Source organism: Sus scrofa, chromosome 3, assembly GCF_054392235.1.
Source record: "Sus scrofa isolate SSC_HxYL_T2T_F1_AM1 chromosome 3, Sscrofa_HxYL_maternal_Yorkshire_Landrace_v2.0, whole genome shotgun sequence".
Classification (NCBI taxonomy): Eukaryota; Metazoa; Chordata; class Mammalia; order Artiodactyla; family Suidae; genus Sus; species Sus scrofa.
The window spans coordinates 90,865,403-90,887,006 of record NC_139385.1 but is presented as its reverse complement, the minus strand read 5'-3'; the positions used below and the strand labels follow the sequence as shown (position 1 = coordinate 90,887,006).

The following is a 21,604-nucleotide window of genomic DNA, read 5'->3' as shown; positions in this document are numbered from 1 at the left end:
CAAATTAAAAAAAAAAAAGAATGGTGTTTACATTTTTAAATGGTTGGAAGAACTGTGCTCAGCCACTTTTAACTATGAATGGCTTTAGAATTATGCTGCACACTTGAAATTGTTTCAATCGAAAACTACAGGCAAATAGTACTTATATATGAAACTTATACTCTGATAAAGACATTTCAGTGAGAACTAACATTGTTTGACTTGCAAATAATACCAGGCTGTGTTAAACACTTTCTGCACTGTCAACAATTTAAAAAAGAAGTGAGATTTCCATTCTTTCACAAATTCCCAGCAATACATTTCACTCCACAGCAGCATTTTTCAACCTTGCTACAAGTGCAAAGGAGATTTTGATATTCCAAAGTCTTTTTAATGGTACAATTAAGGAACTTTAACTGGAAGTAATTAATTTTCAATAACAAACTAATTAATATGTGTAATAACATGTTAAAAGGCAGTTTAATCTATAGAATTCTAAAAATGCCTTCTGATCAGTGAATGCTCAATTAAAACCATGTGGTCATGGATCAGTATCAATATTTGGCAGTACCTATCAATGAGGAAAGAAATTTGAAAACTTTGAAATACATAAAATCTCACCACAGATCAGCATCCACAGATGAATACTGGCATAGATTCTGTTGATAGGAAACACTACCTTTTAACCCTAAATAAGAGAAGTGTTATTCCCTGCAAAATAATTACATTATTGAGAGGCAGGATCAAGATAGTATAGGAGTAAGACATGGTGCTCATCTTCTCCCACAAACACATCAAAAAAACAAAACCCATCTACATGTAGAACCATTCCCACAGAACATCTACTGAACACTGGCCAAAGACCTTAAACCTCCAAAATGGGCAAGAAAACCTCCACATAACTAGGAAGAAAAAAAGGGGAGAGAGAGAAGAGGGGAAAAAAAAGGAATCACGACAAGACAAGCAGTCCTGAGTGGGAGCAGTCAAAGAGGAAAAAGGAACCTGCACTCTAGAAGCCATCTAACTGACAAGGAGATCAGTTGATACAGAGGGGCCTCACAGCCTCAGAGACAAGCACAGCAGCCAGACTGAGGAGGGCAAAGCAGAGAGAGATAAGCACAAACCATTGGTGCCACTGTCCCAGACACCACAGCCTGAGATGCTTGGACATGAGCTGGGTGCTGAGACTCAGACTCTGGAGGTCAGTTCTGGGGATAGGACTAGGTTTGTCTGTGTGGATACAGCCTGAGGGGATAGGGAGGCAGTGTGTCATCGTCTGGAGAGTGGAGTCATAGTGAAGGGAATCCAAGGAGGTCTGGACTCAGAGGAGGAGCAAGGTGCCATTGGTGGGGAGAGCAAGAGGAGGAGGGGCAGACTGCCATAAGAATATCTTTCTGTGCATGTGTGAGCTGTTGGCAGCAGGGTGCTTCTTATGAGGGGCCAAGGGCAATAAGGCAACTCACATGGGCTGTGGGAGGCAGGGGTAAAGTACTGCAGCCATTCCAGACTCCAGAAGGAGCTGAAAACTTTCCAAATCTAAAAGAAACAGATATCAAGATACAGGAAGCACAGAGAGCCCCAAACAAGTTGAACCCAAACAGACCACACCAAGATGTATTATAATATAAATGGCAAAAGTTAAAGATAAGGAAAGGATTCCAAAAGCAGCAGGAGAAAAATAGTTAATTATAAGGGAACTCCCATGAAGCTATCAGCTGATTTCTCTACAGACACACTACAGGCCAGAAGGGAGTGGCAAGATACATTCAAAATCCTAGAAAAGAAAAATTTGCATCCTAGAATATTCTACCCAGCAGGAATATCATTTAAAATAGGAGAAATAAAGAATTTCTCCAACAAACAAAAAACTAAAAGAATACAGCAATACTAAACCCATTCTAAAAGAAATACTGAAAGATCTCCCCTAAATAGGAATGAAGTAAGAAGATACAGGATGGAGGAAATCATGATTGGAAAGTCATCAATTAAATAAGCCAATATATAGGTGTAAAAGGAAAAAAACCCTATTATAAAAGCAATTAATAACACAAGGAACAGTAAAAGAATAAACATGAAGATGTTTAAAAAAGGACCTTGGAGTTCCCGTTGTGGCGCAGTGGTTAACAAATCCGACTAGGAACCATGAGGTTGCGGGTTTGGTCCCTGTCCTTTCTCAGTGGGTTAACAATCCGGCGTTGCCATGAGCTGTGGTGTAGGTTGCAGATGCAGCTCGGATCCCACGTTGCTGTGGCTCTGGTGTAGGCCGGTGGCTACAGCTCTGATTCGACCCCTAGCCTGGGAACCTCCATATGCCGTGGGAGCGGCCCAGAGAAACAGCAAACACACACACACACACACACACACACACACACACACAAAAAAAAGAAGGACCTTAAAATCATAAAATGTAGGGAAGGAGAGTAAGAAAATCTTGACTCTTTTTTTTTTTTTTTTTTTTTTTTTTTTTTTTTTTTTTTTTTTTAAGAATGTGTTCAAAGCCTATATGACTCTCAGGCTAAAACAAGAAGATATAGGAAGCAGTTAACATACCTGAAAAACAGGGCAACCACAAATCAAAATCAAACAATACATTCACAAAAACTAAAAAGAGGAGGACGGAAGCATAAAATAAAAGGAAATTATACAACCAAATAAATAAAGAAAGGAGAAACATAGAATCAACTGGGAAGCAAGGTTTAAAATGGCAATAAATACATATTTATCAATAATTACCTTATATGCCAATGAACTGAATGCTCCAATAAAAAAACATAGAGTGGCAGACTGGATAAAAAAACAAGAGCCTACAATGTGCTGCCTTCAAAGACTCACCTTAAGGCAAAGGACACATAAATTGAAAGTGAGGAGATGGAAAAAGATGTTTCATGTGAATGCAAAAGACAGGAAAGCAGGAGTTGCAATACTCATATCAGACAAAATAGACTAAAAGGCCTTAAAGAAAGACAAAGAAGGTCACTATTTAATGATAAAAGGATCCATTCAAGAAGAGGATGTTACACTCGTCAATATATATGCCCCTTATATAGGTGAACCCAAATACATACCACAAATACTAACAGACATTAAAGGAGAAATTGATGGGAATACAATAATAGTAGGAGACTTTAACACCCCACTGACATCAATGGAAGGATCCTCTAAACAGAAAATCAGTAATGCAACAGAGAAGCTAAGTGACACAATGCAAAAGTTAGACTTAATTGATGTTTTCAGGACAACGCATACAAAAAAAAAAAATCAGAATATACATTCTTTTCAAGTGCACATGGAACATTCTCAAGGACTGACCATATGCTGGGGCACAAAACCTCAACAAATTTAAGGGTATAGAAATTATTTCAGGAAGGGCATGAAACTAGATATCAACCACAGGAAAAGAAATGAGAAAAAACTACTACATGGAGACTAAACAACATGCTACTAAAAAACCAATAGGTCAAAGAGGAAATCAAAAGGGAAATTAAAAAATACCTCAAGACAAAATGATAAGGAAAACACAACCATTCAAAATCTATGGTATGTTGCAAAAGCAGTTCTCAGCAGGAAGTTCATAGTGATACAGGGCTTCCTCAGAAAAGAAAAAAATATCAAATCAACAACTTAACCTACCATATAAAAGAATTAGAAAAGAAAAACAAACAAAAACCTAGTCAGCAGATGGAAGGAAATCATAAAGATTGGCAAGGAAATCAATGAAATAGAGATTTAAAAAATAGAAAAAAACAGTAAAACCAAGAGCTGGTTCTTTGAAAGGGTAAACAAAATCGACAGACCTCTGGCCAGATTCACCAAGAAGAAGAGAGGAAAAAAACCCAAACAAACAAAATAATAAATGAAAAAGGAGAAATCTCAACAGATACTACAGAAATACAAAAAAACCATAAGAGAATACTATGAACAATTATATGCCACAAATTTGACAACCTAGAAGAAATGGACAACTTTGGCCTGCCAAAACTGAATCAAGAAGAAATAGATCAACTGAACAGACCAATCACTAAAAATGAAATTGAATATGTAATAAAAACACCCCCTACAAACAAAAATCCAGGACCATATGGCTTCACAGGCGAATTCTACCAAGCATACAAGGAGGAACTTATACCCATCTTCTAGCTGCATTTACTTTTATTTTTTTATTATTCAAATGAATTTATCACATCTGTAGTTGTATAATGATCATAACAATCTAATTTCACAGGATTTCCATCACATAGCCCAAGCACATCCCCCTACCCCCCAAACTGTCTCCTCCAGAGGCCATAAGTTTTTCAATGTCTGTGAGTCAGCATCTGTTCTGCAAAGAAGTTCAGTCTGTCCTTTTTTCAGATTCCAAATGTCAGTGAAAGCATTTGATGTTGATGTCTCATTGTATGGCTGACTTCACTGAGCATGATAGTTTCTAGGTCCATCCATGTTGCTAAAAATGCTGATATTTTATTCCTTTTAATGGTTGAGTAATATTCCATTGTGTATATGTACCACATCTTCTGGATCCACTCCTCTGTTGATGGACATTTAGGTTGTTTCCATGTCTTGGCTATTGTAAATAGTGCTGCAATGAACATTGGAGTACATGTGTCTTTGCGAGTCATGGTTTTCTCTGGGTAGATGTCCAGGAGTGGGATTGCTGGATCAAATGGTAGTTCTATGTTTAGTTTTCTGAGGAATCTCCATACTGCTTTCCACAGTGGTTGCACCCATTTACAATCCCACCAACAGTGTACTAGGGTTCCTTTTTCTCCACACCCTCTCTAGCACTTATTGTTTGTAGACTTTTGGATGATGGCCATTCTGGCTGGTGTAAGGTGGTACCTCAGAGTGGTTTTGATTTGCATTTTTCTAATAATGAGTGATGTGGCTGCATTTATTTTTAACTTTTAGTTTTACTGCTGGAATAGTTGAAATGTTGGGTACCTGCAATTAGCTATGTTCATATGTCCCTGGGAAATGGTCATATTCTAAATAAGTCAAGAAAATAAAAGCCCCTTGGCTTTATATTTCATTTTCATGTCTTTTACCTGATTAGGCCAGCAGGTATAAGAATAGAATATATGCAGTAAAGCTGGTTGAGACTAAGGCTAAGGTACTGTTAAATAATACTATACTAAATATATTGCAAAAGACCACTTCTAGTTATAGTCATAACTTTATCATCCTGACTTTAAATTTAATTAATACTTATTAATCAAAAATTATTCCTCAAATAATTTTGGAATGTCTACTTGCTGCCAGATACAGAGGTGAACTTACTACAAAGTTAATGAAGCATAAGCTTCTCTGCCTCTTATCTGTACATGTCTTAATTAATTCTATTTTTTGGGAGTTCCCATCATGGTGCAGAGGAAACAAATCTGACTAGGAACCATGAGGTTGTGGGGTCGATCCCTGGCCTTGCTCAGTGGGTCAAGGATCAGGCATTGCCGTGAGCTGTGGTGTAGGTCGCAGACACGGCTTGGATCTGGCATTGCTGTGGCTGTGGCTGTGGCATAGCCTGGCAGCAACAGCTCTGATTAAACCCCTAGCCTGGGAACATCCATATGCCACATGTGGCCCTAAAAAGACAAAAGACAATAAATAAATTCATTCATTCATTCATTCTATTTTTTAATTGAAGTATAGTTGATTTACAGTATTGCTTTAAGGGGTACAGCATAGTGATTCAGTATTTTTGTAGATTATACTCCATTTAAAGCGATTACAGAATAATGGCTATATTTCCCTGTATTATATAATATAACTTTGCTGCCTTTTTTTTTTTATACACAGTAGTTTGTATCTCTAAATCCCAATCTTTATCTTGTACTTTCTCCTTTCCCTCTCACCATTGGTAAAAATTAGTTTGTTTTCTATACCTGTGAGTCTTTTTGTTTTGTTATATACAATTGTTTTATTTTGTAGATTCAACACATAAGTGATAAGTAGAGTACTTGTCTTTCTCTGACTTATTTCACTAAGCATAATATTCTCTAGTTCATTAAATTATTTTTCTTAAGAAATACAAGTTTCAAGCCCTTTAAAAAAAAACACATATATACCCCCTGAAGCCCATCAATCAGGGTTTTTACATACTAGTGAACTGTGATACCGAAGCACGCTTAGTTGTTTAGAATCTTGCGTCTGGCAGGCACATGGCAAAAGGAGACATTTTAAGTTGTATAGACCTTGTTTTGTTTTGTTGGTATCTTTTTGGAGACTTACTGTATAAGATTAAAATGGCACATAAGTCTAAATGGACAATTTAGATGACAGTAGATCTGAAAAGTGTCATATTGATAAATCCCATCATTTGCTCCCACCCAATCAGGCTTACCTAGTTACTGAATGGTTTTATTATAAAAGTGTTACTACCTTGGAAGCAATTTTTCAGAAAAATATTTAGAAGAATGAACCTATTAGCTTCTGTCATTCTCAATGACAATTGTATAATTTGCCATTTGCCAAGCTGACTTCTATTAGTAACATCATTTAGTATTATTAAGTGAAATTGGCTTCCATTGAACAAAAGATGACAAACAGTGATAGTCTTTGGCTGTGATCCAGGTTTAAAATTTCACACATATTCTGTTTGTATCATCTAACATCTAAAATAAAAGACCTGCTTTTCCTGGGAGCTCATTATTTTGCACAGATGACTTTTGTAGTACTGGAATTAATGTGCAAATTTACAACAAAAAGTATTTAAAGCTAAAATACCTTGAATAGATTCTCATCTTTATTAATTTTAGTACCATACCATTTTAATTTTTAAAATTTAAATACCGTTGGATTACAATGTTGTATTAGTTTCAGGTATACAGCAAAGTGATTCAGTTATACAAATACATATATCTACTTTGTCAAGTTATTTTTTCTTATAGGTTATTACAAAATATCAACTATAGTTCCCTGTGCTATAGAGTAGGTCCTTGTTGGGTATCTAATTTTATATATAGTAGTATGTTTATGTTAATCCCAAACTCCTAATTTATCCCTCCCCCACCATTCCACTTTGCTAACAGTAAATTTGTTTCCTATGTCTGTGAATCTATTTCTGTTTTGTAAATAAGTTCATTTGTATCATTTTTTTTAAGATTCAACGTAAAAGTGATATCATATGACATTTTTCTCTTTCTCACCTGTTTCACTTTGTATGATAATCTCTAGGTTCATTCATGTTGCTACAAATGGCAATATTTCATTCTTTTTTATGACTGAGTGATAAATGTACCACATCTTCTTTATCCATTCCTTTGTCAGTGGACATTTAGCTGGATTTGTCTGGGCTATCATAATAGTACTTCAACGAACCCTGGGATTGGCTATATCTTTCTAATTATTTTTTTTTCTGGATATATGCCCAGGAGTGGTATTACAGGATCATATAGTGGCTCTATTTTTAGTTTTTTAAGAAACCTCCATACTGTTCTCCATAGTGGTTACACAGTTGACATACACGAACAGTGTAGAAGGGTACCCTTTTCTCCACATCCTCTCCAACATTTATTGTTTATAGACTTTCTGGTTATGGCCATTCTGACCTGTATGAGGTGATACCTCATTATAGTTTTGATTTTCATTTCATTTATAGTTAATAATGTTGAGCATCTTTTCATATGCCTGTTGGCCATCTTTGGTGAAATGTCTATTTATATCGGGTTACTTCTTTATTTGATGTTGAGCTGTATGAGCTGATAGTATATTTTGAAAATCAATCCCTTGTCAGAAGTACTGTTTCCAAATATTTTCTCCCATTCTGTGGGCTGTCTTTTCATTTTGTTTATGATTTCCTTTGTTGTGCAAAATCTTTTAAGTTTAATTAGGTTCCATTTGTTTATTTTTTTCCCATTTTTCACAGAAGCACCTGTAGTGTAGGGAAGTTCCCAGGCTAGGGGTCAAATCAGAGCTGCAGATGGGGTCTATGCCACAGCTATGGCAATACCAGATCTGAGCTATATCTACCACCTATGCAGATCCTTAACCCACTGAGCAAGGCCAGAGGTCAAACCTGTATCCTCACAGAGACATCAAGTCCTTAACCCGCTAAGCCACAATGGGAACTCTATGTTTACTTTTTAATGTCTATTATTCTAGGAGTTGGATCCAAAAAGACACTGCTGTGATTCATGTCAAAAAGTGTTCTGCCTAGGTTTTCCTGTAGGAATTTTACAATAATCAGTTTTACATTTAGGTCTTTAATCTATTTTGAGTTTATTTTTATGTATGGTCTTAGAGAGTGTTCTAATTTTATTCTTTTACAAGTAGCTGTCTTGTTTTTCCAGCACCATTTATTGAAGAGACTATCCATATATACATTCTTGCCTCCATTGTTATAGATTAATTGCCCATAGTCATGTGAGTTTATCTCTGGACTATTTCTATCCTGTTCCACTAATCTATATTTCTGGTTTTGTATCAGTACCATACCATTTTGATTACTATAGCTTTGTAGTATAGTCTGAAAAAAGAGAGCCTGATCCCTCCAACTCTGTGTTCTTTTTCCAGATTGATTTGGCTAATGGGAATCTTCTCTGTTTCTATACAAATTAAACTCTTTTTCTTTTAGTTCTGTGAAAAATGCCATTCATTGGTAATTTGATAGGGAGTGCACTGAATCTACAGATTACCTTGGGTAGAACAGTCATTTTGACAGTATTGATTCTTCTGTTTCTGTCATCTTTGATTTCTTTCATCAGCATCTTATAATTTTTGGAGTACAGGTCTTTTACCTCCTTTGGTAGCATTATTATATACAGTACTATTTACTGTACCTTTCTAGGGTATTTTAATCTTTTTGATGTGATGGTAAATGGGATTGTTTCCTTGATTTCTCTTTCTGATGTTTCATTATTAGTGTATAGAAAGAGGTTTCTGTGTATTAATTTTGTATTCTGCAACTTTACTGATTTTACTGATGAGCTCTACTAGTTTTCTGGTAACATCTTTCTATGTATAATATGTCATCTGCAGTGACAAATTTACTTCTTTTCTAATTTGGATTCTTTTTCTTTTTCTTCTCTGATTGCTGTGGCTAAGATTTCCAAAACTATGTTGAATGAAAGAGGCAAGAGTGGGCATCCAATGTCTTCTTCCTGATGTCAGAGGAAATGATTTCAGCTTTTCACCACTGAGTATGATGTTAGCTGTGGGTTTGGTATATGTGACCTTTATTATGTTCAGGTAGGTCCCCTCTATGGCTTTCTGGAGAGTTTTTTTTTTTTATCATAGATGGATGCTGGATTTTTCTGCATCTACTAAGATAATCATATGGTTTTTACTCTTCAGTTTGTTAATGTGGTGTATCATATTGATTGTGGATACTGAAAAATCCTTGCATAAATCCCACTTGATTATAGCATGTGAACTTTTTAATATATTGTTAGATTCAGTTTTCTAATATTTGGTTGAGTATTTTTGAGTCTATGTTCATCAGTGATATGGGCCTATAATTTTCTTTATTTGTATCTTTGTATGACTTTGGAATCAGGGTGATGGTGGCTTCATAGAATGAGTTTGGAATGTTCCTTCCTTTGCAATGTTTTGGTATCATTTCAGTATAGGTGTTTACTCTTCTCTAAATGTTTGATAGAATTTACACATGCAGCCATCTGGTTCTGGACTTTTATTTGTTAGGAATTTTTTTTTTGTCTTTTTGCTATTTCTTTGGGCTGCTCCCGTGGCATATGGAGGTTCCCAGGCTAGGGGTCGAATCGGAGCTGTAGCCACTGGCCTATGCTAGAGCCACAGCAACGTGGGATCCGAGCCACGTCTGCAACCTACACCACAGCTCACGGCAACACTGGATCCTTAACCCACTGAGCAGGGGCCGGTACTGAACCCGCAACCTCATGGTTCCTAGTCAGATTCGTTAACCACTGTGCCACAACAGGAACTCCTGTTAGGAATTTTTTAATCATAGTTTCAATTTCAGTACTTATAATTGTTCTGTTCATATTTTCTATTTCTTCTTTATTCAGTCTTAGGGGACTGTATGCTTCTAAGAACTAGTTTATTTCTTGTAGGTTGTCCATTTTATTGGTGTATAGTTGTCTGAGTAATCTCTCGTGTATTTGTATTTCTGTATGTTGATTGAACTCTTTTTTTCATTTCTAACCATATTGATTTGGGCCTTCTCCCCTAACCCCCCTTTTTTACCTTTTATTTTTTTTCTGCTGTACAGCATGGTGACCCAGTTACACATATGTGTATACATTCTTTTTTCTCACATTATCATGCTCCATCATAATTGACTAGACATAGTTCCCAGTCCTACACAGCAGGATCTCATTGCTAATCCATTCCAAAGGCAACAGTTTGCATCTATTAACCCCAAGTTCCCAATGCATCCCACTCCCTCCCCCTCCTCCTTGGCAACCACAAGTCTATTCTCCAAGTCCATGATTTTCTTTTCTGTGGAAAGGTCCATTTGTGCCATATATTAGATTCCAGATATAAGTGATATCATATAGTATTTGTCTTTCTCTTTCTGATTTACTTCACTCAGTATGAGAGTCACTAGTTCTATCCATGTTGCTGCAAATGGCATTATTTAATTCTTTTTTTATGGATGAGTAGTATTCCATTGTGTATATATACCACCTCTTCCTAATCCAGTTGTCTGTCGATGGACATGTCTTGGCTGTTGCGAATAGTACTGCAATGAACATGCGGGTGCATATGTCTTTTTTAAGGAATGTTTTGTCCGGATATATGCCCAAGAGTGGGATTGCTGGGTCATATGGTAGTTCTATGTATAGATTTCTAAGATACCACCATACTGTTGTCCATAGTGGTTGTACCAGCTTACATTCCCACCAACAGTGAAGGAGGGTTCCCTTTTCTCCACACCCCCTCCAGCATTTGTTATTTGTGGACTTATTAATGATGGCCATTCTGACTGGTGTGAGGTAGTATCTAGCAGTAGTTTTGACTTGAATTCTCTAATAATCAGGGATGTTGAGCATTGTTTCATGTGCTTGTTGGCCATCTGTATATCTTCCTTGGAGAAACGTCTGTTCTGGTCTTTTACCCATTTTTCAATTTTTCAATTGTTCTTGCCCTTGTCAAAGATTAATTGACCAGAGGTGTCAGGGTTTATTTCTGGGTTCTCTATTCTGTTCCATTGGTCTGTCTGTTTTGGTACCAGTACCACACTGTCTTGATGACTGTGGCTTTATAATATTGCTTGAGGTCTGGGAGAGTTATGCCTCCTGCTTGGTTTTTGTTTCTCAGGATTGCTTTGGCAATTCTGGGTCTTTTGTGGTTCCATATAAATTTCTGGATTGTTTGCTCTAGTTCTGTGAAAAATGTCATGGGTAATTTGATAGGAACTACATTGAATCTGTAAATGCTTTGGATAGTATGGCCATTTTTACAATATTAATTTTTCCAATCCAGGAGCATAGAATATCTTTCCATTTCTTTACATCTTCTTTAATTTCCTTGATTAATGTTTCATAGTTCTTGGCATATCAGTCCTTTACCTCCTTGGTCAGGTGTCTTCCCAGGTATTTGATTTTTTGGGGGTACAATTTTAAAAGGTATTGTATTTTTATATTTCTTTTCTAATTTTTCATTGTTAGTATAAAGAAATGCAACTGATTTCTGAATGTTAATCTTATATCCTGCTGTTTTGCTGATTTTGTTGATCAGTTCAAGTAGTTTTTGTATGGAGTCCTTAGGGTTTTCTATGTATAGTATCATGTCATCTGCATACTGTGACCATTTTACCCCTTCTCTTCCTATTTGTATGCCTTTTATTTCTTTGTCTGATTACTGTGGCTAGGACTTCCAATACTATGTTGAATAATAGTGGTGAGAGTGGGAAGATTTCCAGATTTTAGTGGGAAGGCTTTCAGCTTTTCTCCATTGAGTATTATATTTGCTGTGAGCTTGTCATAAATGGCTTTTATTATGTCACAACCCCCTTTTTTGTAATGAGTCTAGCTAAAGGTTTATCAATTCTGTCACTCTTTTCAAAGAAGCAAGTTTTAGTTTCATTGATCTTCTCTACTGGATTCTTCATCCCTATTTTTTATTTCTGCTCTGATTTTATGATTTTTTTTCCTTCTACTAACTTTTTTATTCTTCTTTCTCTAGTTGCTTTAGGTGTAAGGTTAGGTTGGTTATTTGAGATTTTTTTCATTTCCTGAGGTAAATGTATATTGCTGTGAACTTCCCCTCTTAGAACAGCTTTTGCTGCATCCCATGGTTTTGTTTGTTTGTTTGTTTTGTCTTTTTAGGGCCACACTCACAGCATACGGAAGTTCCCAGGCTAGGGGTCTAATTGGAGCTACAGCCACCGGCCTACACCACAGCCACAGCCAGGCCAGATCAGAGCAGCATCTGCCACCTACACCACAGCTCCCAGCAACCCCAGATCTGTAACCCACTGAATGAGGCCAGGGATCGAAGCCACAACCTCATGGTTCCTAGTTAGATTCGTTGCTGCTGCACCATGATGGGAACTCCGGGTTTTGGATAATTGTATTTTCATTTCCATTTATCCCTAAGTGTTTGTTGATTTTCTCTTTGATTTCCTCAGTGATCCATTGGTGGCATATTGTTTAGCCTCCATGTATTTATGGTTTTTTTTTTTACAGTTTTTTTTTCTGAAGTTGATTTCTAACCTCATAGAGTTATGTGAAAGAATTTCAGTTTTCTTAAATGTACAGAGACTTGCCTTGTGTCCCAGCCCCATGATCTGTCTTGGAGAATGTTCCACATGTACTTGAGAAGAAAGTGTAGTCTGTTGTTTTTAGATGGAATGTTCTATAAATATTGATTTGATCTGTCTGGTGTTATATGTCACTTAAGGCCTGTGTGTCCTTATTGATTTTTGTCTGGATGATCTGTCCATTGATATAAGTGGGGTGTTAAAGCCCCCCACTATTACTGTGTTAATGACATTTTCTCCTTTTATGACTTAGCATTTGCCTTATATGTTGAGGTGTGCCTATGTTGGGTGTTTATATTTTTACAACTGTTATATCTTGTTCTGGGTTGATCCATTGATCATTATGAAGTTAATTTTTCAGAGTTTAGACTCCTGACCGGGAAGATTTGAACTTGCAAGTCCAAGATAGGTTTGAGTCAATAGAGGTCAGAAAATTCTATGCTCATAATATCCTATATAATTATAAAATATATATAGTAAATTGTAATTCTTGTTTCAGAAATTTGCAGGTATAAAACTTCTCTAAATAAAAACAGTGCCAAAGAAGCTATTTTATGTCAACTTGATCACCAAGTAAATGCCTAGGATTGGCAGATGTAAGCCATGCTATGGAATTCATGCCAAAGAAAGACAAACTACCCAATAGTATCACACCAAGGGAAGGCACAGATGGCTAGAGAGCAGCAGCTATAGGTCTTTTTATAGCATTATCAAATGGCACTCACTTGACATTCCAACTCATCCTGTGACAATGGCCATGGTAATTAGGGATGACAATATGAAAAAGTTCAGAAAGCATACACACCCTCATGCCATCCAACATGGGGCCAGAGAAACAATCTTGGGTGGTAAATGAGTAGCTTTTATGCCACAGTAATTAGGCTGGAGAGGTCACCTGAATTTTGAATAGCAGAATAAGTTCCCAAAGATTGAGAATTAAAAGCATTTCTGTGACCAACAGAAATAGACTTCAAAACCACACAGCTTCTCCCTAGAGAAAGCATGGACAACAAAGAGTCTAGAGCTGTGACTGTAGTGAAAATTTTAAATATCCTGACTTCACTTAATATGATAATCTCTTGGTCCTTCTACATTGTGCAATGGCATTATTTCATTCTTTTTATGGCTTAGAATTATTCCATCATATATATGTACCACATCTCTTTATCCATTCCTCTGATGACCAACATTTAGGTCACTTCCATGTCTTGACTGTTGTAAATAGTGGTGCAGTGAACATTGGAGTATATATATCTTTTTTGAATTATGGTTCTCTCTGGATAGATGCCCAGGAGTGATTGCTGTATCATATAGTAGTTCTATTTTTAGATTTCCAAGGACACTCCATATGGTTCTCCATAATGTGGTTGTATCTATTTACATTCCCACCAACAGTATAGGAGGGTTCCCTTTTTTCAACACTCTCTCCAACATTCATTGTTTGCAGAATTTTTGATGGTGGCCATTCTGACTGGCATAGGGTGCTATCTCATTGTAGTTGTGATTTGCACTTCTCTAATAGTGATTTTGAGCATCTTTTCATGTGCTTTTTGGCTCTCTGTTGTCTTTGGAGAAATGTCTATGTAGATCTTTTGCCCATATTTTGATTGTATTTTTTTTATATATTAAGCTGCATAAGCTGTTTGTATATTTTGGAGATTAATCCCTTGTTGATTGCTTCATTTGCAGATATTTTCTCCCTTTCTTCGTGTGGTATTTCAGTTTTGTTAATGGTTTCCTTTGCTGTGCCAAAGCTTTTAAGTTTAATTAGGTCCCATTTGTTTATTTTGGTTTTTATTTTCATTGCTCTGGGAGGTGGATCCAAAAAGATATTGCTATGACTTATGTCAAAGAGTGTTCTGCCTGTCTTCTTCTAAGGGTTTTCTAGTACCTTGTCTTATATTTAGGCCCTTAATACACTTTGAATTTGTTTTTGTGTATGATTTTTAGCGAGTATTCTAATTTTGCTCTTTTATATGTAGCTGTCCAGTTTTCCCAGCACCACTTAATGAAGAGACTGTCTCTTCTCCATTGTGTATTCTTACCTCCTTTGTCATAGATTAGTTGACCATAGATGCATGGGTTTATTTCTGGGCTTTCTATCCTGTTCCACTGATCCATATTTCTGTTTTTGTGCCAGTACTGTACTATTTTGATGACTATAGATTTGTAGTATAGTCTGAAGTCAGGAAGCCTGATTGCTTCAGCTACACTTTTCTTTCTCAGGATTGCTTTAGCTATTTGGGATCTTTTGTGTTCCTGTACAAATTTAAAAGATTTTTTTAGCAAAAAGACAAAAATATAAATAAATAAATAAATAATTTTGGAGTTCCCGTCGTGGAGCAGTGGTTAACGAATCTGACTAGGAACCATGAGGATGCGGGTTCGATCCCTGCCCTTGCTCAGTGGGTTAACGATCCGGCGTTGCCGTTGCCGTGAGCTGTGGTGCAGGTTGCAGACGCAGCTCGGGTCTGGTGTTGCTGTGGCTCTGGCGTAGGCCGGCAGCTACAGCTCCGATTCGACCCCTAGCCTGGGAACCTCCATATGCCGCGGGAGCAGCCCAAAGAAATAGCAAAAAGACAAAAATATAAATAAATAAAAGATTTTTTGTTCGAGTTCTGTGAAAAATGCCATTGGTAATTTGATAGGGATTGCACTGAATCTGTAGATTGCCTTGGGTAGTATAGTCATTTGACAATATTGAGTCCTTCAGTCCAAGAACATGGTATATCTTTCCATCTATTTGTGTTATCTTCTGTTTCTTTCATCAGCATGTTATAATTTTTAGAACACCATTCCTTTGCTTCCTTATGCAGGTGTATTCCTAGATATCTTATTCTTTTTTGTTGCAATGGTCAACGAGGTTGCTTTTGCTTTAATTAAGCACTAAACCCTAGTATTAGACATTTTATAAAATTTCATTTGATCCATTTTGGGCATAAAATTGATGATATGTCATGCTTAAAAATAGGATTTGTGACATTTATGGATCTTAGTGATTAAAGCTTCGAACATAATAGCACACTGCAAGGAGTTATCCAGATTGGAAAGCAGCTAGTGCCAAGTTAACAATTCACTCACCTTCCAAAAATATACTGAAGAACTTCTGATTCTAGTTATTTCCAAATAAGTACGTATAAGACCAATACTCTTGCTGAGAGCAACTAGAAGAACTGGATAAAATAATTTAAAAAGTTCTGTTTGAAGACACTGGAGAACTACCAGGACAGTATTGAAGAACTAAGATCCTAGAGAAAAGCAAAGCCATAGTTTGCTGACCTCTAGTTTAGAAGATGATCACTTAGGCTACAGTGTAAAGCAGAGGTGGATCCTTTCTGGCTCATTTCCTCAGGTCTAGTGCCCTAATATTAACTTTTTAATATTTAAAGCCTGTTGATATTATGGTGTATATGTATTTTATCTCTCAACCACTGATAGAAGCTAATGCAGAAAGACTATTTATGGGTTAACTGTTATACTTTTTTGGTGACCCCATTCTGTTCAATGTGGTAATATTTTAACTCTTTAAGGAAGATATATCTTGGGGGTAGAAGACAATATACATGTGGGAATAAACCTGTTTATTTTATAAACTTTTAAACTCAAAGAGGTGGTACTTCTTAGTACATAGGCTAGACAATAATTTATGTAGTAATAATTGATCTATTGGAAAATGTGATAAATTCTTTAGACAATTCCAGCGTAAATTATGGAATTGTAACAAGTATATATAGTAGATTCATGAGCTTAAATGGAACTTTGTTTTATGCCTTAATGCTCTCTTAAGGCTTTTAATTTTTCCTTAAGGCAAACTTTGGGCTATAATTAAGCAAAGATACATATGAAGAATAAGGATATACATTTTGAGTAATGATTGTTCACTTTTACAAATAAAAAAGTGAATGAAACTATTTCTCTCCTTCCTTTATTTTAGGTTGTTATCTTTTACTCATCCTTATGGGTTAGGGTTAGGGTTAGAGTTAACCTATCAGTAGAAAGGCTATTTGGATTTAAACTAACATGGAAACTTTATGTTGTTACTGACTAAACTGAAACTAAATGCTGAAACAGATATATGATTTGGAAAAAAGTTTATAAGATGGCTTTGATGATTAGTTTTAATTAATAGTCTAAAGAGCAGAAATTACAGAGCAATATAAAAATACATTGAAAGACACACTAAACAATTAAATACTCATCTCCTCAGTACTTACTTTGGCTAGAAAAAAGATTGGGACTACAGACATAAAAACATCAAGACATATGAAGAAACTCTACCTTTACTGGTGAGCAATGGCAGAGATGAGAAGGTAGAGATAAGGAGGGAAATTCATTGGGAACAGAAAAGCTGAAAAGTGTTGGGACTAAATATCTGACACTGTGATGTCTGCATGCATAGACCTGGTATACTAATATGTCTGCTCAACTTGACATAACAAAATACAACAAATAAATAACAAATGATTCATACTTCTGAAGTAATTAGATTTTTTCATGATCAATGAAAGCACAATTTAATTGAATCATGCAAAATTAGAGTTTAAATAACAAATTCATTCCCAAGACAGGTGACCTAATGCCATAAACCCATATTAACATCTAAAGCATCAAAACTTAATTTATGTGGTATATATACACAATGGAATACTACTCAGCCATAAAAAAGAATGACATAATGCCATTTGCAGCAACATGGATGGAACTAGAGAATCTCATCCTGAGTGAAATGAGCCAGAAAGACAAAGACAAAGACCATATGATATCACTTATAACTGGAATCTAATATCCAGCACAAATGAACATCTCCTCAGAAAAGAAAATCATGGACTTGGAGAAGACTTGTGGTTGCCTGATGGGAGGGGGAGGGAGTGGGAGGGATCGGAAGCTTGGGCTTATCAGACACAACTTAGAATAGATTTACAAGGAGATCCTGCTGAATAGCATTGAGAACTATGTCTAGATACTCATGTTGCAACAGAAGAAAGGGTGGGGGAAAAATGTAATTGTAATGTATACATGTAAGGATAACCTGACCCCCTTGCTGTACAGTGGGAAAATAAAAAAAAATATTAAAAAAAATAAATACTTTGCATTTAAAAAAAAAACAATTTAAACTACATAATGTCTTCATTGCACAGAAGAGACAGGTACAAGAGCCATCCAGAGATTTTACTGTTTTTTATTGTTTTCACTGTTCCACAGTGAAATCTCTATGGAGCAGAATATGCTGAAAAACCAGGAACTTCCTCTTTGTTTATCTGACCTGAGTATGACATTATGGTGAAAGATCTTATAAAATACGAACCTGATACACAGCACAAGGATGTGTAATAAACAAGTCAATTTTACTCTTCTATAGCTAATAAATGGAGAATTAAAGCACATTTGAATTTGTATCCTCTTGGATCCCCTTTGCACTTTAAAAATACAAGTGAAAACATTCAGCATATGTTACTTCTCATTAAAGTCTAAGGACAAGCTGAGAACATTCAAGATCTAGGGGACATGTTTCTCCATATGATCTGATTTCTGAAGCTGTACTTCTTCAGAGAATGGATTAGAAAGACATTTAAGCTTGTTAGATAGAAAGGTGTCATTCCCTCACATCAAGGTACATGAGGAGAAAGTCCAAGAATTATAAATTCTTAGAAAACATTAAAAAATCCTTTGGGTCTGGCAAGGAAAATGTCAACAAGTCAAAAGAGACTAGATGGCTATTGACCAGTTTCATGAAGGCAAAGCTGTAAGCCAAGATGGAATAATGCTTTCTCACCATGTATGTAAGGCACAAATGACACTAATCTTTTTTAATGGTCACAAAAGCTGACAACTTACTCAGCCTTAGAACTGAAGGCACAGAATCATCTCTGGGAATGACTCACCATAAACAGGTCACGAGCACCAATGTCAACAGCTAACAGAAATGCCTTTTCAAATCTCTGATACCTATAAGGGAGAAATATTGTATGTTGTGAATAACACAATTAAAAAAAAAAGGAGACAGTAGTTTATACTTGTGTTATTGTTTTTGTTCTGATGAGAAAAATGTTCTCAAACAGTAGGGAATTTGCCTGCTGGGGTCTTCTGTAAGTGAAGTGTTATTGTACTTAGGAGGAGCTGAGGCACAGAGCCTGTGGAGGCCTTCAGTGCAACTTTCAAGGATAAACATAACCAGATTAGAATGATAGCTTAGGAAGTATGTTTCTCATTATTTTTTTTACTTTCATGTGTTTTGTAAGAGAAAAGTATGGGGATATGGAGAATACAGCAGGATAAGAGCAATTAATAAATCATGTTTTTTACATAAAAGTTGAGAAGTCAAATGTTGCATTTTTACAAAAGTCTCATATTTGTGAGTTTTGGAAAAACATTCTATGCTGTTGTAAAATGATAATGGTTTCTAAGTATTTTTTAAGATGCTACTTTTCTGCTCTATTATCACAATCATAGTATCTTTCCCTGAGGTATAATTGAGATTTTTTTTTGGTGAAAGTTTAGTTTTAGGCTAAAACACATGAGGATAAACTTAAGTTTAAATTAATTACCTCTATAGAAAATTTTAAATCCTGAGAGAAAAACATGTCATGAACATATAATTTGCACAGGATTTTGGAATAAAAGGTCATTTTTATTTTGTCTAAGTGAACAGATTTAACTGTTAAGTTTCTGACTCAAGAAATAAGCAAATAACCAAGCTGTTCTGTTTTTTTTGTTTTTTTATCACTTAATGGATTTTATTACATTTATAGGTGTACAACATGTTCTCTGTTGTAAATTGTGAAATATGATACAAATATGAGATTTCAAGTAAAACATATCAGAAATGTGGAATATTAATCACTATTAACAAGTACATGTTTTATTAGTGAAATAGCTAATAGAATAAAAATTCAAACAATATTTATTATTATTACATATGAGCTGGCAGGTCCAGAACTGAAACACTTCACAATTTCCATGCTGTGTTTGATGACTGTTAGCCCATCTCCTTCTTGGCCCTTCTTACTAGTATCTCCAGTATTTGCCTGAATCCCTTTCAACTATGGAAGATCAGAAGGAAATTGTGTTTATTTTTGTTCCAGTGAGCTTACTGATTTATATATTCAGTGAAAGTGGAATGCAATGAGGAAGAGTACAGAGGATCAGCAAGTGGTACCACTCATCCATACATTCACTGCCATTCTGCATTTGTTCTCGCTTCTCTGCAACTTTTCTAGCAATAATAATTATCCATCTTCTTCTGTCCAAACTTAAAGTTCTTATCTTATGTGCCCTTTTGGCCACATCTGACCCTATAAACTTCCCTTCCTTTAAACAATATCTTGCATTTGGAGATTCATTCTTTGTCTTCCCATTTCTTAGATTTCATATTCTTAGTATCCTTTCTAGGTTAATTTTTCTCTGCCTACTCTATGAAGCTGGCATATTGTGATTCTATTCTGTTTATACTAACTCATTCCACTCTCCCCAGTAACCTTACCCGATTGTATGGCATTGATAATTACATCAGTGACTGACAAATCTCTAGGATCCATTTATCTCCAGAGCTACAAACTCTTTTTTTTGGGGGGGGGGTGCCCATAATATGCAGAAGTTCCAGGCCAGGGACAGAACGTGTGAGCTACCAGGGAACTCACTAAAACTTTATTTCTAGGTTTCTCAAATTTAACATGTCTAATATGTCCACTGACACATCAATTTGGCAACCATATATGATAAATTGAAATTGGAAAGTGTGTAATTAAGGCAGACAGGCTAGGAAGTACTATTCTTTCTATGATAAGAGGTAAAGATTAACATTATGATAAAAATGAAAGAACTGGCATTGGCATCTGGCAGTATGGTCAACCAAAAAATATCAAAGGGAGCTCCCAAGTAGATTGTTTATTAAAATACAACATAGGACTCTAAAAAGAGGAAATCTCCAAGGTACCACAGTCTCAATAAAAAAATAACCAACCAGGAGTTCCTGGTGGCTCGGTTAAGGATTCAGTGTTTTCACTGCTGTGGTTCTGGTTGCTGTAGCGGCACTGGTTTGATCCCTTGCCCTGCAACTTCTGCATCTGTGGGCATGGCCAGAAAAAAAATAACCAACCAACCAAAGTCCCTCCATTTAAACTTGAGTAAAGACCCCTGAGCAGCGAGCAAAAATGGGGGAAAAGGCAGAATTACTCTCGGCCATCACCCTCAGAAGACTATGAGACCTTAACAGTCTCATAGTAAAGGTACTAAGCCTGAGACTTCTGATTACGCCTGATTAAGACAGGGGCTAAAATGATCCCAGGTTATTAGTGCCCCTGACTTTGGCAGAAACAATAAAAAGAAAATTCATCTCTAGATGAAAGCACTTTTGATAAAAGCCATCAGGATAGCCATAAATTAAAACAAATTTAAGTTCACAGTAAAAGATCACTGAATAAAAAGGAAAACAAACTAATGTGATGGATAATTAGAAAATAAATAGGAGTTCCCACAGTGGCACAGTGGAAACGAATCCAACTAGGAACCATGAGGTTGTGGGTTCGATCCCTGGCCTCACTCAGTGGGTTACAGATCCAGTGTTGCCAGGAGCTGTGGTGTAGGTCACAGACATGGCTCAGATTTGGCATTGCTGTGGCTCTGGCGTAGGCCATCGGCTACAGCTCTGATTAGACCCCTAGCCTGGGAACATCCCTATGCCTCAGGTGCAGCCCTAAAAAGACAAAAGACAAAAAAAAAAAAAAAAAAAAAAGAGACAGAAAGAAAATAAACAACAAATTTACTTTTGCAGGGATTTCAGATAAGTGAATTATTAAATTCATAATATAAAATAATTTGGCATAAAATATTTAAAGAAATAGTGACAGAACTGTGAAAATAAACATAGGACAGGATATAACTTTAAAATTACCAGGAAGATTTTTTTAAAGGAATAAAATAGAACTTTTGGAAATGAAAAAAACTGAATTG

General features: G+C 36.0%; 1 protein-coding gene across 8 annotated transcripts in view; it reads right to left on the bottom strand.

Moving 5' to 3' along the window:
* Positions 1-21,604, bottom strand: part of WDPCP (WD repeat containing planar cell polarity effector) — a 416,303-nt gene that overhangs the window by 145,646 nt on the left and 249,053 nt on the right. For 7 of the 8 annotated variants that reach the window (XR_014841819.1, XR_014841820.1, XM_085019068.1 and 4 more), the window contains one exon: positions 18,538-18,601. Coding sequence is in view for 6 of the 8 variants with exons in the window: in XM_085019068.1 (XP_084875194.1) it covers positions 18,538-18,601 (64 nt within the window). In the remaining 2 variants the exon portion in view is untranslated. Of the gene's footprint in view, positions 1-18,537; positions 18,602-19,397; positions 19,696-21,604 lie in introns of those variants that run through there. The other variant, XM_085019070.1, reaches the window with a different exon arrangement.